This window comes from Nerophis ophidion, linkage group LG08 (genome assembly GCF_033978795.1).
Source record: "Nerophis ophidion isolate RoL-2023_Sa linkage group LG08, RoL_Noph_v1.0, whole genome shotgun sequence".
Lineage (NCBI taxonomy): Eukaryota > Metazoa > Chordata > Actinopteri > Syngnathiformes > Syngnathidae > Nerophis > Nerophis ophidion.
Window position 1 is genome coordinate 34,444,113 of NC_084618.1, and position 17,128 is coordinate 34,461,240.

General features: G+C 39.1%; 1 protein-coding gene across 2 annotated transcripts in view; it reads right to left on the reverse strand.

Moving 5' to 3' along the window:
• The window catches only part of gatad2b (GATA zinc finger domain containing 2B), a 150,728-nt gene that overhangs the window by 42,039 nt on the left and 91,561 nt on the right, over positions 1–17,128 (reverse strand). The window contains exons 2-4 of one of the 2 annotated variants that reach the window (XM_061908363.1): positions 11,586–11,608; positions 11,110–11,490; positions 3,432–3,561 (exon numbers count right to left, since the gene is read on the reverse strand). In XM_061908363.1, coding sequence (XP_061764347.1) covers positions 3,432–3,561; positions 11,110–11,489 — 510 coding nt within the window. In that variant the 5' untranslated portion in view covers position 11,490; positions 11,586–11,608. The remainder of the gene's footprint in view (positions 1–3,431; positions 3,562–11,109; positions 11,491–11,585; positions 11,609–17,128) is intronic. The other variant, XM_061908362.1, reaches the window with a different exon arrangement.

Genomic DNA, 17,128 nt, shown 5'->3' on the forward strand with positions numbered 1-17,128 from the left:
TGACGCAGTCAAGAAGTAGTCTTTGCCATTAAGTTGAATATTCCAGTCTTGTTTTATATATTCCAACAGCAGTGTTTCCTAATAAACGGCAATCTATTTCTGTAGGCAGGAGCGTGGCCAGGTGTGGCAAGGGGTAATTTTAGGGTGTGTGTCAATATGAAATCATTGTATAATTTGCTATGACGCATTTATTTATCTTTTTAAAGCCCTAAAAAATATTATGTATAAATTTAAAAACATATTATTAGTTATTAGTATGAACATTTATTTTTCTTGTTATTTTATATTGTTTTACTATATTTTGTAAATTCTGCTGTTTCTTTTATTTTACAATGTAACTCAGGCTGCACTTTGTACTTCCTCTGGTTTATATATCATTCTGGCTTTACTGAATGCTGGAATTTAGTTTGGCAGATAGGACTGTTAAAGGACTGTTTACCCAAGTATTTCTAAACGAAAGTAGTCAATGTTTTGAAGAACATGACCGGCAGCACAAATTGCTGAAACTCAAAAAATTGGAAAATCGTGTAAAAGTTTATTCATTTCAGCAATTCAACTTCAAATGTAAAACGAATATGTGATATAAACTCAACACATACAAAGTGAAATATGTCAGGCTTTTATTTATTATAAATTCAATGATCAGGGTTTATGATTCCTAAAAACCTGCAATTTTTAAGAAATTTGCAATTAAAGGTTTTCATAAGCTATAAACACCAAAGTGTAGCCCAGGGCCATTTACATGCCGTGACACATTCTAAACATACTAATATAAAAAAATAAACATAAAAATAGTGGATTAGAACAACAAACAGGTGAAATTTAAGGAGAAGAAGTTGCAATGTTGACTCTAAAAAAAACAAAGCTGCAAGGCGGGCTGTGTTTTTTCTCTCTTTAAAGCGGTCATTGCTCAAAAATTAATACTGATTCCAAAACAACATTGTTATGCATTATTAACCTATTCAAGGCTCCAATTACTTCACATCAAAAATTCTGCTTTGGGATCATTTTTTGGGGAAAAATATTGCATAGTTTGTGTATTTGCTACAAAAAAAGAGCACATTTTCTTTGATACAAAGGGCGTAAAACTAAAAAAATAAACCCATAACAAATAAAAACTTAAATACATGGATGGATCTGAAGTTGATCAAGACTTAAAGGAAACTGCACTTTATTTGGCTATCGTTCACAATCATTATGAAAGACAAGACAGATAATTTTTTTTTTAATGCATTCTAACTTGTAAATGAAAGTCCTCTTACAGCAGAGCCAATGGGTTTGCCTCTATTTTGCTGCTAGAGGGGTCTATAAAATAGACAGGATGTGTCATGGATGCAAAGGATTCTGGGTATATGTTGCGTTTATGTTGTGTTACTGTGAGGATGTTCTCCCGAAATGTGTTTGTCATTCTCGTTTGGTGTGGCTTCACAGCGTGGCGCATATTACTAAGAGTGTTAAAATTGTTTCTATCACAACCATTAGTGTACTCTGTGTCACCCAGTATGGCTTGCAGTCGTGTGCGTGTGTCTGCGGAAGCCACACACAACATGTTGCTGGACTGGCAAGCAGATCGTACATGCTGTAGAAGGCGACAAAGCCAATGGTTTCATAGCACGCCCTAATACTTATTAACTGGGTGACTGCCGGCAGGCATTCTAGAGAATGTTTGCGTCTCCTATTGTCTTCTTCACTTTGTGACAAGGGTCCTAAATGGCTCTTTGAATGGTAAAGGATACCGATCCGTGAACCATGTATATCAAATATTTCCGAATGGTTCAACCGCCACCCGCCTGAATCTAATTAAAATCTATTTTTTTGTCATTTCACCCGCCCGACCCGCGATTTATCCGCGGATGAGACCGCAAACCGCGCATCTCTAGTACCTGCACTCTTTTACTATGAAGCCATGCTGATGTAACACGTGGTTTGGCATTGTCTTGCTGAAATAAGCTGGGACGTCCATAACATTGCTTGGGTGACAACATATGTTGCTCCAAAACCTGTATGGACCTTTCAGCATTAATGGTGCCTTTACAAATGTGTAAGTTACCCATGCCTTGGGCACTAATGCACCCCCATACCATCACAGATGCTGGCTTTTGAAATTTACGTCCATAACAGTCTGGATGGTTTGCTTCCCCTTTGGTCCGGACGACACGATGTCGAATATTTCCCCAAATTTTTTTAAATGTGGACTCGTCAGACCACAGAACACTTTTCCACTTTGCATCAGTTCATCTTAGATGATCTCGGGCCCAGCGAAGCTGGCACCGTTCCTTGGTGTTGTTGATAAATGGGTTTTGCTTTGCATAGTAGAGTTTTAACTTGCACTTACATATGTAGCGACCAACTGTAGTTACTGACAGTGGTTTTATGAAGTGTTCCTGAGCCCATGTGGTGATATCCTTTACACACCAATGTTGGTTTTTGATGCAGTACCGCCTGAGGGATCAAAGGTCCGTAATGTCATCGCTTACGTGCAGTGATTTCTCCAGATTCTCTGAACCTTTGGATGATTTTACGGACCGTAGATGGTAAAATCCCTAAATTCCTTGCAATAGCTCGTTGAGAAATGTTGTTCTAAAACTGTTCGACAATTTGCTTACAAATTGGTGACCCTCGCTCCATCCTTGTTTGTGAATTACTTAACATTTCATGGAAGCTGCTTTTATACCCAGTCATGGCACCCAACTGTTACCAATTAGCCTGCACACCTGTAGGATGTTCCAAATAAGTGTTTGATGAGCATTCCTCAACTTTATCAGTATTTATTACCACCTTTTCCAACTTCTTTGTCACGTGATGCTGGCATCAAATTCTAAAGTTAATGATTATTTGCAAAAAAAAAAAATTTTTAATCAGTTTTAACTTCAAATATGTTGTCTTTGTAGCATGATCAATTGAATATGGTTTGAAAATGATTTGCAAATCATTGTATTTGGTTTATATTTACGTCTAACACAATTTCCCAACTCATATTGAAACAGGGTTTGTAGTTATTTGAATGACTCTTACCATAATATGTTACGTTAACATACCAGGCACGTTGTCAGTTGGTTATATATGCGTCATATAACGTACACTTATTCAGCCTGTTGTTCACTATTCTTTATTTATTTTAAATTGCCTTTCAAATGTCTATTCTTGGTGTTGGATTTTATCAAATAAATTTCCCTCAAAAATGCGACTTATACTCCAGTGCGACGTATATATGATTTTTTTCCTTCTTTATTATGCATTTTAGGCCAGTGCGACGTATACTCCGGAGCGATTTATAATCCGAAAAATACGGTAATCATATTAATTAAGAACAAATAAAACTGAATTTATGATAATATAAATATAAATATGATAATCAAGAGTTAAAACAGATGTGCAAAACAAAAATTAATTAATTAGTGAGTCACATTATTGTTGGGGAAATGTTTTACCCTAAACATCTCCAGGTTAGCATGGTTGAGGCGCTCTTCGGGGCGAGGTGTTGTTCTGGGACTGGACGCTTCATTGTCTGACAGAATGATGACGTCTGGAGAAGGAGTTCGTCTATCGTGGTCCGTGTCACTGAAAGGAATACAACAGGAAAGTAAACTCATTATAATATAAATCATATCTTATGAAACATACCTTTGACATTTACAATAACCATTGAGTTGCTATAAAATATTTTTTTATCACGTTGATATTTCATGTGCGCAAGGCAAAACCTCGCCTGTCATGGAGACAGGTCGCGGGCGGATCAGCTCATTGTCAGCTTCTTCACTAGCAATTCCAGAACGCACATCATAAGGGAAACAATGCTGACCAAAACCTTAATGGCCCAATAGACTCAAATTTGAGGACTAATATTAGGGTAAAAAAACTACCGTATTTCTTTTTGTTGACAGATTAAACTTCAGCTGCCGCGTTCACTGATCTCACCAAAGCTTGTGATAAAGTATGAAGGGGCTGTTAGCAACATTTCCACAGAGGCCTTGAGGATGCCAACTTTCCAGTGTATTTTACACAGTAAATCTCGCTCTCTCACGGCTTCTTGTACGTAATGACGTAAGTACGTACGTACATAACACATGCACGCGCATTAGTTTTAGGTGTTGTTAGCTAATAACAACAACTTCGATAGCTAGCGTTAGCGGTCACTGAATGTATATTCTATCATAACAACAACATGGCTGCAAATTGTTCGTTGCTTCTTTTGGACTGGGTTTGTACGTTTGTACGCTCTCTCTGCGCGTACATGTGGTTAAGACCGCGTGAGTGACTGCCATAAACACCAATATTTTTATTCAGGCCAGTAAAAATCTTTATAAACTTAGTAATTATGCAACATATAGACAATTGCCAATCAAATGTGTTCTGTTAAACCACTAATGGTAATATAAGCGAGTCGGTGGTGTTCTTGTTATATTTTTTGCTTTGGGTTACGGTGAGGAAGTTGCAAACAGCACCTTTTAAGTATAAATCAAATGTTTTCATGGCCCGAGCCTAAAAACACCTGTTTACGACCTTCTAAATACAATGTTTAACATTGGTAGGGCCCTATAGACATGAAACAATAATAATAATAATATTGAATTACATTTATATAGCGCTTTTCTAGACACTCATAGCGCTTCACAGAAAAGTGAGAACCCATCGTACATGGTGGTAAGCTACTTTTGTAGCAACAGCTGCCCTGGGGTAGACTGATGGAAGTGTGGCTGCCAGTTTTACGCCTACGGCCTCTCCGACCACCACCATTCATTCATTCACCAGGGGCAAGGGTGAAGTGTCCTGCCCAGGGACACAACGGCAGCAATTTGGATTGTAAGAGGCGGGGAGCGAAACTGCAACCCTCAGGTTTCTGGTACGGCCGCTGTACCCACTACGCCATGCCATCCCACATGGTCAAATCTGCGCTTGTTTGATCTAATATAGTAGACATACTGTAAAAAAATGATACATATACTGCTCTGAATTTAGGAGTTATGGTCTACCGCCCGAATGTAACTGAGATAGGCTCCAGCACCTCCCGCAACCCCAAAAAAGGGACAAGGGGTAGAAAATGGATGGATGGATGGATGGGACTTATGTAATGGCACTAGTAGTATTGATATTTATAGTTATGACTTTTATATTTCAAAAATTATTAATCTAGACCATTTAAGAAAAAATCTGCGATGAAGTGACGATGCAAACTTCAAAGCACGATGTGGCGAGGAATGATTTCACGTTTTTAATTTTAAAGAGGAGTGGAATTATGTCCAACAGTTCCTGAAGGCAGCAGCCCTTGCCGTGCTGGCCGACCGCGCATGACATAATACAATCATGCATACACTAAAACTAACATTGACTATTTAATAATTAATATTACTTGTACAAAAGTGATGCAACATAGTTTAGGACTATTTTTCTTTTAAATTGTCATGGGCTTGTGAAAATGGAAAATTACGATTTTCTACGAAATGTTGTCGAATCGATAATTTGAAATATTAAAAATTGCAGGTATTGATAGAGATAGTGTTGCATGTTGATATTTATCTTTTTCAAACCTAGAGAAGCAGGGGTTCAACCAGGCAGGATCCACTAGCAACGTAAAATCGTAACTTAATAGGAATATGAAAATACTTTACAACGATTTTTGTTCCACACTTCCCAATCGGCATCATTGCATAATTTATGATAAGTCAACAAGGACATTGGAATTTAAAGCTTAATTAGCAGAGAAACATTCATATCAGTTATTTTAGACAGCTTGGGGTGTCCCGATCGATAATAACAGTTTAAGATCAGAAGTATGGGATTGTATTGGCTTGCATCAAAACACATGTCCTTAATTGAACAATATTGCAGTCTAAAGCACGTATTAAAAAGCATCCAGTAAAGAATGTGTCCGTCATGAGCTAAACTTAATTATTGGCGCCACAATGCAGCACCAAAAAACAATTGCCACCTTACTTTAACTTAAGGACAGTATAAGCCCATTCCAGACAGTTACAGTGCACCTGGAAAGTATTCACAGAGCTCCACTTTGTCCATATTTTGTTATTTTACTGCCTTATTCCAAAAGGTAATAAATGCATTTTTGCCCTCAAAATTCATGATTACGATGTTAAAACGTTTTTATTTTATTTTGCAAATGTATTCAAAAAAAAAGAAAAAAAGAAATCACATATATTCACACACTTTGCTCAATACTTTGTTGATGTACCTTCGGCAGCAATCATAGCCTCTTTTTGAATACGAAGCCACACGCTTGGCAGACCTGTCTTTGGGCAGTTTAGTCCATTCCTCTTCATAGCACCTCTCAAGCTCCATCATGTTTGATAAGTAGCATTGGATTGTATCCATGATGTCTCTGTATATTGCTGCGTTCATCTTTATCTCTATCCTGACTAGTCTCCCAGTTCCTGCCACTGAAAAACATCAAGACAGGATGATGCCGCCACCACCATGCTTCACTGGAGAGATGGTATTGGCCTGGTGATGAGCGGTGCCTGGCTCATCTGGCTGATGACTGCAAACCACGCCACAGAGTTCAATCTTTGTCTCATCAGAGCAAAGATTTAGTTTCTAATGGTCTAAGAGTCTTTCAAGTGCATTTTGGAAAACTTCATAGTAAGAAGTTCAAGTACCAATGATTGTCACACACATACTAGATGTGGCGAAATTATTCTCTGCATTTGACCCATCATCCTTGATCACCCCCTGGGAGGTGAGGGGAGCAGTGGGCAGCTGCGGTGCCGCGCCCGGGAATCATTTTATGGTGATTTAACCCCCAATTCCAACCCTTAATGCTGAGTGCCAAGCAGGGAGGTAATGGGTCCCATTTTTATAGTCTTTGGTATGACTCGGCCGGGATTTGAACTCACGACCTACCGATCTCAGGGCGGACACTAGTAGTAGTGGCTTCCGTCTGGCAGTGCACTCTACCACACAGGCCTGATTGGTGGTTTGCTGCACTGATGGTTGTCCTTCTGGAAGGTTCTCCTCTCACTCACCACAGTGGAATTCTGCAGCTTTGATAGAGTGGCCATTGGGTTCTTGGTCACCTCCCTGACTAGACTAAGATTAAGGCAGCAATGTACAGAGACATTCTGGATGAAAACCAACGCTTCCCATCCAACTTGATGGACCTTGAGAGGTGCTACAAAGAGGAATGGGCAAAACTGTCCAAAGATAGGTGTGCCAAGCTTGTGGTATCGTATTCATAAAGACTTGAGGCTGTAATTGCTACTAAAAGTCCCACTGGGTGTGAGTTTTCCTTGCCCTTATGTGGGCCTACCGAGGATGTCGTAGTGGTTTGTGCAGCCCTTTGAGACACTAGTGATTTAGGGCTATATAAGTAAACATTGATTGATTGATTGAAAAGTGCATCAACAGAGCAAAGGTTGTAAGTACATATGTGCATGTAATGTTTTTTAATTTTTATTTTCAATAAATTATAAAAATCCATCCATGCATCTATTTTCCACCGCTTGTCCCTTTCGCAAAGCAGAGTACTCTCTTTGCAAAAAAATTATACAAAAAAACTGTTTACTGTCATTATGGAGTATTGTCTAAATAATTTTGAGAATAAAAATGCATTTATTCCATTTTGGAATAAATCCGTAACATAACTTAATGAGAATAAAATTGAAGAGCTGTGAACACTTTTTGGATGCATTGTAATAATAAATAGGTTAGTGTTTTCATACCTACCATTGTCAAAATGTTCTTATATTCCACACTACAAAATAAAAGTATATATGATTCCTGCTAATATTGTAGCGAATCAATATTGGTGTTTGCCGATACACAAGGCTCCGATTTCAGGAATCGTATTGGAAGTGCATCTGGACAGTCCTAACTGCCGGCTGTGCACTTGTGTTTGTTTTTGAACGACTAAGCAAGCGTGAATACTCTTACGTACAAACTGTTGAGTTAAATACAATGATTTCTTCCTTTCTAAATCTACATGAAGACAAACTGCCACATAAAAATAGGTTGTCACATTGGAACTGTAGTATTTAGATATGTACAATAATATAGTCAGGACTGTGTGGCACAACAAAGCGGTTAATGTGTCTCTCACAATCAACCGCCCGAACATTACATCTTTACACACGGACCAGTGGACAATAGATTCCAGTGGTGGTTCTCAGCAGGGGAGCATGAAGTGGTGAAGAGATGATTTGCTGTCAGTAGACAACAAGTTTGCTTTAAAAGCAGCATCAAAAAGTTTCCCCTAACTTTATGCATTTTCACTTCTTCACATATACAATAAATATTGACATTCTCATTCTGCAAGTCGGCCTTTACTTTTTGGGTGCTTTTGAATAGCTCGATTTATTTTTAATATGAAGAATGGCAATTATTGCTAAGAACTGGTGGGGAGCAATTGCATCAAACACTATAATGCTTCCACGCATGTGCTTGACCAATGGCTGTGGGCCTTCCTAAAAAATAAATAAAAATAAGGGACAATGTGTTGGCCACCGTGTTCGCTTCACTCCTACTGGTGTTGTGATAGTTGTTATGCCCTATTTATGTGTGAAAGAGTTTTATGCTATTTGACTCCAAACTTAGACTTAGACAAACTTTAATGATCAACAAGGGAAATTGTGCAGAACCACATTCAATTAGAAATATAGTTTGGAGTAATACAAATACATGGTAAATAAATGCTAAAAAATGTTTTTCATTTTAGCGCACAATAGCAATATTGCCAAATTAAAATGTTTTGGCTAGGTGTACCTTTTTTTCCTTCTATGCTACGTATGTGACCTCAGGCTTTTTAAGGTCATGTTGCCTCTAAACTTAACAATGTTGAGGCTAATACACCTGTTTTCCCTCTAAACTAAACAAATTTGAGGCTAGTACACCTTTTTCCCTTTTTCCCCCCAAATAATTGATAAGAACCGTTGAGAAAAAGAACCATTAAGGAACCGAATTGTTACGCATAATCGAACGTGGAATCGGAACCGGAAAAATCGTGTCAATTCCCATCCCTACATAACAGCACAAAATAGTGTCCACTCATAGAAAGTGTGGTTAAACACATCGCCTAACACATACTACCATTTAATACAGTTGAAAAACTAGCATTTTTAAAAGTGCAGCAAACGTTTGACAGTCATTTGTCATGTCATGTTGCTGTTTCCTCACTCTGAATTTGCCAAGTTTAACTTCACTTGACTTGTTAATACATCTGCTTATAATGTAGTGTTTATATTGTTACACAAGGGTTACTTGAGGGTGCATGGAAGTTTGCACAACCAGTCTACTGGTGCTTTGTGGACTTGGAGAAGGCATTCAACCGTGTCCCCCGGGAAGTCCTGTGGGGAGTGCTCAGGGAGTATGGAGTATCGGACTGTCTGATTGTGGCGGTCCGCTCCCTGTATTGATTGATTGATTGATTGATACTTTTATTAGTAGATTGCACAGTTCAGTACATATTCCGTACAATTGACCACTAAATGGTAACACCTGCATAAGTTTTTCAACTGATGTATGATCAGTGTCAGAGCTTGGTCCACATTGCCGGCAGTAAGTCGAACCCATTTCCAGTGAGGCTTGGACTCCACCAAGGGTGCCCTTTGTCACCGATTCTGTTCATGACTTTTATGGACAGAATTTTTAGGTGCAGTCAGGGCGTTGAGGTGATCCGGTTTGGTGGCTGCAGGATTAAGTCTCTGCTTTTTTCAGATGATGTGGTCATGATGGCTTCATCTGGCCAGGATCTTCAGCTCTCACTGGACAGGTTCGCGACCAAATGTAAAGCGACTGGGATGAGAATCAGCACCTCAAAGTCCGAGTCCATGGTTTTTTCCCGGAAAAGGGTGGAGTGCCATCTCCGGATTGGGAAAGAGATCTTGCCCCATGTGCAGGAGTTCAAGTACCTCGGAGTCTTGTTCACGAGTGAGGGAAGAGTGGATCGTGAGATCGACAGGCGGATCGTTGCGGCGTCTTCCGTAATGCGGACGCTGTATCAATCCGTTGTGGTGAAGAAAGAGCTGAGCCGGAAGGCAACGCTCTCAATTTACCGGTGGAACTACGTGCCTATCCTCACCTATGGTCATGAGCTTTGGGTTATGACCGAAAAGACAAGATCACGGGTACAAGCGGCCGAAATGAGTTTCCTCCGCAGGGTGGCGGGGCTCTCCCTTGGTGAGAAGCTCTGTCATCCGGAGGTGGCTCAAAGTAAAGCCGCTGCTCCTCCACTCCAAGAGGAGCCAGGTGAAGTGGTTCGGGCATCTGGTCAGGATGCCACCCGAACACCTCCCTAGGGAGGTGTTTAGGGAACATCCAACCGGTAGGAGGCCATGGTTAAGACCCAGGACATGTTGGGAAGACTATATCTTCCCGGCTGGCCTGTAAACGCCTCAGGATCTCCCAGGAGGAGCTGGGCAAAGAGGGAAGTCTGGGCTTCTCTGCTTAGGCTGCTGCCCCCGCGGCCTGACCTCGGATAAGTGGAAGAAAATGGATGGATGGATATTGTAACTCTTCCCTTGATTGTCAGTTAGGTATTGTACAACTCTAATATCTGCCTACATGTTCAATATTGAAGTGCAAATTCAAAACTTTATTCAGCAATTTTATGTATTGTTTGTCTTGTAAATAATTATGGATATTGTATATATATTTTCATTTACACACTAAATAATTGTATGTATCGTTACAGCACAAGGCTGCAATATATATCGCAATATAGATTTCAGGCAGTATCACGCAGCCGATGTTAGTTCCGTTTATGTCGGCACAGGTGCCATTATAGAACGGAGTTCCTGTACCCATCCCTGGTCGCAGGTTAAAGTTTAAACTGATTACCCTAACACAACCCTGGCTAGGGATCAAACTTGTGCCCTCTGCTGCAAAAAGCCCACGCATGGACATTTACATAGAAAAGTTTGAAAATGTAGCTATTTCCTTCTTTTGTTAGTGACAAACAGGAAATGGAAAAAATATGTTCACAGTAAAATTCCACATAAAGGTCCTGTCATTTTAAATTCGATTGACATTTTGTAAGCTATTTTTAATTTGACATTTTTCTTGAGCACGGATCAGCTTATTCACACCAGCCAAAAGTGCCAGACTTCAGTGTCGGTACAACCTGACTATAAATGGTTATGTATAGTATTTAAATGATCTTACCATCTCCGCCCGGCGCTCATATCCACCGGCTCATCCAGTACGTTTTCCTTCCCGTTTTTACTGGGCCCAACATGGCCGCCATGTCCTCCCAGTCTAAGGCTCCCATTTAGCTTCTCCTCGTAGGTGGCGCCCATTAAGCTCTGGTGGTGGAGTGAGCTAGCGCCTGGGCCTTTCCCGTCTCCCAGAGGACCGGCAACTTCCAGGGCGGCCAGGTCCGCCAGATCTTTGCGTTTCAGCAGCGCCAGCATCTTGAGGCGCTCCATCGCCTCGTGGCCCTCCATTTTGAGGCGCTTGGCGAGGGCTTCCTCTCGCTCGGTGGGCGACTCCAGGCCTCGCTTTAGCAGGTTTAGCCTTAACGCCTCCTCTGACATCTGCTCCATCCTGCATGAGACACAACAGGAGAGTTATTTCTTCTGATGACTCACACTTTCAATGTGGTATCATTTATGTACTCGACAATCTGTGCAAAAACTTACCAAATTGGAAGTGTATAAAATGTCTAAAAAAAAAGCAAATAATACATTGGAACATGAAGATAACATAGTAGGATGGTTAGAAATATGACAACAGTAAACAAAAATAAGTCTTATAATTGGTTCTCATTACTTGCCATCATACAACCAACCAACCAACCAACGTAGTACTGTTCGCACTTGATAAAATGTTTGGGACATTTACTGTTGATACTAATTGATCCCACATACCAGTACTACACCATGTGTGGATTATTTGATAAAAACGTACTCAAATGCGCTATTGTTCTTTTAACGAGAGATGACCAGACGTTCTCCACAACAATGACTCAGGCTTTAAAAACACAAGTCAAACATGGAACGTTGCAGGGAAGCGACTGCTCTATTTCCAGTACCACGGAAGTGCAGTAAAAATGGCTGCAACACGGATAATCAGACAGCGTGAGCAGCTGATCATTCAGACAGAAGTGGGTTAAACAGAGCAGACTAATAATAGCTTGGCTTTCTCAAGTTGACAGTGATGAATATTGGGATTTCCGCAGTCAGGGAATATGCTCTGACTTGAGAATTAGAACAATACAGTTATAGAACCTACAAAATAGTTAACAACAGTCAACCTAAACTTTTATAACTGCTCGACCCAAGTCCGGGGGTCAGCATGGCTACATTTGTGTTGCTATGGTAACTGCTACGCAAATAATGTATACACACACGTGATCGTAAGTACTAGGGGTGCCCCGAAACTACTTTTCCATTTCCAAAATGATATCCATATTGGAGCCTCGAGTATTGGCCAATACGATAAGATATCAGTTATATGTGCTTTTATTATTTTGTAGTGTTAAAAGGCTTGATCAAGTGAAATGACTGCAACGACGAACAATATTAGATAGGGAAAAAAAAAAAAACCTTTTTTTTATTAACTGTCTGGAATGGACTTGTGCTGTCTTCAGTTGAAGAGGTACAGTAAGTGTCTTTTCTTTTAACACAATAATTTATTATGTTGAGCTTATGAATGATGTGGACACTTTTGTTACTAGATACTTTTTAACATACTTTTGCCTTGAAGCCCTTGTCCAAAAGTAATATGCAACTCTAAATATTACAGACTTGTTTGAATTGACAAATGTGGTGTTTTAGACTGCAATATTGTTCAACTAATCACACTAATTACATAGCTAGGGTGCTGTTATCTGCTTAACTGTTGTGAAGCTGCTAACTCCTTGTAGCCTATATAGCCTACCATGTTTACCGTTTGTAAATGACTTCACTAAAACAGAAGAAAAGGCCAACCTTGTGTGCTTATTGGAGGACATTCAGCTTTAACTGAATGTCCAGCTTTGCACAAGTAAACGCGCTGCTGCAGAACTGCTTGTGTCGAAGATTTTAGATCATTCGTTTTTTTGATGATATCCAAACTCAATATATGATTGAAACACCCCTAGTAAGAACATCAGCTGAACGCTTAACTAAACAAATTCCATTACAGCATAATTCAAACCCCAAACATTTAAATGGACGAGTGTGGAAAACATGCAAAAAGAAATGGATGGATGGATATCGCTTGTTCTAACCTAGCTGCACTCGGGTGGAAGGCAGAGTACACCATGGAAAGGTCGCCCACATCAAGCAATTTTTGTTGAACAATACACAAAGAAAACACAATTAGCAGTGATTGAAAGCTAACAATTGGCACTTCCAACAGTACAAATACCATTCTTCTACTGCTAAAACTACTGTACAAGCAGCTTCATTTACACCTATCCAGTCGTTAGGATATGTACATATTCACATCTACACTAATAATCAAAGCACTAAAATCCTTAATGTACATCTTGTACATGCTAAAACCCTTAGTTATTAGAGGTCAAGTTGGATGACAGCAAGACCAGTGTTATGAGCGAATGAGCCCGGTCATGTGACCAGCTTCAGCGTTGCGGAAGACATGTCAGCGGAGGTGAAGACGAGGCTGAGACTCATTTTCACTGCGTCATCCATTTCAAATAAAAAAAGTATTGGAATATATTGACCTCTGACAAGACATGCAACCAAATTACTGCAGCAGCACTGTTAGATATGAGTTTGAAAGATATGAAAACACAAGAATCCAATAAAAACATGCACAAATAGAGGAAAAAAAACATGTCAACAAACTGCCGTAGGTTGAAGAAACCTTTTTCATCACCTATTCCTTGTATGTCTCTGAACAAAGTCAAGTGTGAATGTGCAAGCAATGGCTAGTTTCAATTTTGCTTTTATTGATGTAAGTCAGCTAGTCTGAGGGGTGTCACATACACAGGTTCCACAGTATAAATATCATGCATTATTTTGTTTAAACTACATATACATTATATACAGACTTTTTTTTAATACAATAAATATTGTTCTGCACCAAGTAGCGATAAAGAGGGTAGCAGACGTGCAGATAAAAAAATATTTAATGACAAAAACTAGTGCAACGTGGAAGTGCACAGGAAGCAGGGAAATGCTAATAAACCCCAATCATCCATTCTTGATAGAAAACAAAAAATTAACCAGCAGCCAGAGGAAGGTGAAGCTGGAATAAAAACCCTCTTGATTAACAATCAGGAACAGGTGAGTCCACTGATCGCCAATCAATAACAGGCGAAGGAAACACTGCTTTGAGGCAGGAATAACGTCAGGGCAGGACAACCCACAAAACAGAGAATAGAAACTAGAAATAAGAGCACTGGACAGGAACTAAACACAAAACACAGGAAAACACAAACAAATGAAAAACCTGCCTGGAACAATACTGACAGCCAGCTGGTGAACAGCGCATTAGTTGCCAGCTATGAAGCAGTGGGTTAGTTGCTAACTAACAAGCGAACAGCGCACTAACTAACATTTAATGCGCTAACTGTTTCTACAAAAAATTTGAAATTTCACCGTGCCGTAAAAGCGTGATAATTAATCAGTTTTACGATAATTCACATTTGAAACGGTAACATTAACTGTTGTGAATTTTACTGCTACTTATCATTAATACCAGTAATATTTACAGAGGCTGGACAATTATAGCAAAAATATTAATCAGGATTTCTTTGACTGATATTGTAATCATGTTTAATATTCATTATTTGAAAACATAAGTATTCGTTGTACCACCAAAACTCAACTTTAATAAAACCACAAGTAAAATCATAAAAGTACTAATAATATATTTAAATGACGATAGCAATATAAATAACAGTAACATTTAGTTTTTCCGTAAAAAATGTTCTTCAATTTGGTATTCAGTTATTTTACCACCATAGTGTGTGTGCTTTTTCTGTCAAATAAAATGTAAAAAAAATGTTTGTTAACTAAATGAAACAAATCACATTTAATGGTGAAAAACATTTTTGGACACTTTTGACCAGTATTTTAGATCAAAGCATAACATTTTTACAAAAAATGTTTTTCTTAGCGCAGTCAGACTGGATGTGGCGCAATGCACTAACATTGTGTAGCAACTGCTGTTCAGTTTGTAGATTGATCTTACATCAACGATGTCGTTCATATTGGAATGTGTTGTGGGTGTAGGGATAGTTTTTGCTAGCTTTAGCTTCGTAGTTTAGTCTCTGTTTTAAGGAGCTGTCGCCACATTTTGTAGTGCAGGACGGGTGGTTGAGTGTTTCAGGGATGAATGTGCCTTTCAGGACACATCGTTTTTCCAAACAAATTCCTTCTCCTCACAATGTCACATTCATGTCAATTTCCCTGATATTCTAAGTATAACAGTGGATTCCGTTCTATTGGCCAATTCTGTCCGTGGTTAAGTTAACGCGGAAGTTTTCTGGCCTTACTTTTTTTTGTTGAACTTAGTGATTACTGATTAGGCATTTTAGCGCTGTGTCAAATAAAAAGTCGCAACCATGGTGAGATCCCAAACTTTAGTAGACATGCCCTTTTTCCTGCCACAAGCTCCAGAATTTGCAAGGCTATTAATTGTTTTTTTTCCTGATTTTAATATTTTTTAATGATCGTGTTTAGCCATAAACGATGTATCGAAGTCTAGTGATTGTCCAGCCCGACAGAGAAGTTGTGTTTTGCTTGTTGTGACCTACTTTGATTTGCATGGCTTTTTTGAAATCAGGTTTTTTTTCCGATCAGCGAATGCAGCCAAAGAATCGGCTTTGGTCGGTTGCACAGCTGGGATCCACCGTGGACTGGAAGGTCAAAAAATACCAGTCAGCTTCCTAAACCTGGCAGAGTTTATCCACAGACACCAAAACTGCTCCTAAAACACTGCTGTGACTTGAGTGTGACATCCTATCACAACAGACTAGGACTGTAGCTGTACATGTTTTCCAAATACCATATTTTTCGGAGTATAAGTCGCTCCGAAGTATAAGTCGCACCTGCCGAAAATGCATAATAAAGAAGGGAAAAAACATATATAAGTCGCACTGAGTATAGGTCGCATTTTTGGGGGAAATTTATTTGATAAAACCCAACACCAAGAATACACATTTGAAAGGCAATTTAAAAAAAAGCATAGTGAACAACAGGCTGAATAAGTGTACGTTATATGACACATAAATAACCAATTGAGAAGGTGCCTGGTATGTTAACGTAACATATTATGGTAAGAGTGATTCAAATAACTACAACATATAGAACATGCTATACGTTTACCAAACAATCTGTCACTCCTAATCGCTAAATCCCATTAAATCTTATACGTCTAGTCTCTTACGTGAATGAGCTAAATAATATTATTCTATATTTTACGGTAACGTGTTAATAATTTCACACATAAGTCGCTCCTGAGTATAAGTCGCACCCCTGGCCAAACTATGAAAAAAACTGTGACTAATAGTCCGAAAAATACGTTAGGTATATCGATTTCCCACGCTATACACATCGAAAGTGAGGGGCAAATGTGCATTGTGCCAAACGTCTATTCGGTAGACAAATCCAGTACAGCCCAGCATTTGGCTCGCGAGCATGCATAAGTGGATGAGATGAAAGCAGTGTGCTGCCATCGTTGTGTTGAGCTGGAATCATTACTTTGTTTCAGTGTTGAGCTGGAATTATTACTTTGTTTCAATCAATAAGGAACTTTAATACAAGTAACAATTATTCACATGCTTCAAACCAACTGTTGCACTTGTCTGGAACTTTACGCTTTAGATCTCTTTTAGCATCTTTAATGTACAAACTATAAAAGTGTTCCACTTGTGTGCTTCAATTTTTTTGTATGCTTTATTCAGACTTTCCAAGATTTTCACAGTAATTCAAACAAATTCAATCAATCCCAGCTATATATGCACAGCCTTGAAAGTTTGTCGATCACAGGCCCATTTTGGCCAGTTTAAACTTTCAGTCTGCTTTGACCAAAAAAAAAAAAAAAAAAAAGTTTCTATCTTCGGCAAATCAGTTAAATTTAAAGACTAGAGGGGTGAAATTTGGCCACAAAATTTTGAACAAGTTTTTCTTCAAAATGGCATTATTGCATTTTTTGAAAAGTGGTTCTAAATAGGAGATAGTCATTTACTATACTCTGAGCCACTTTGCCCATTTTGGTTGCCATTGTCTCC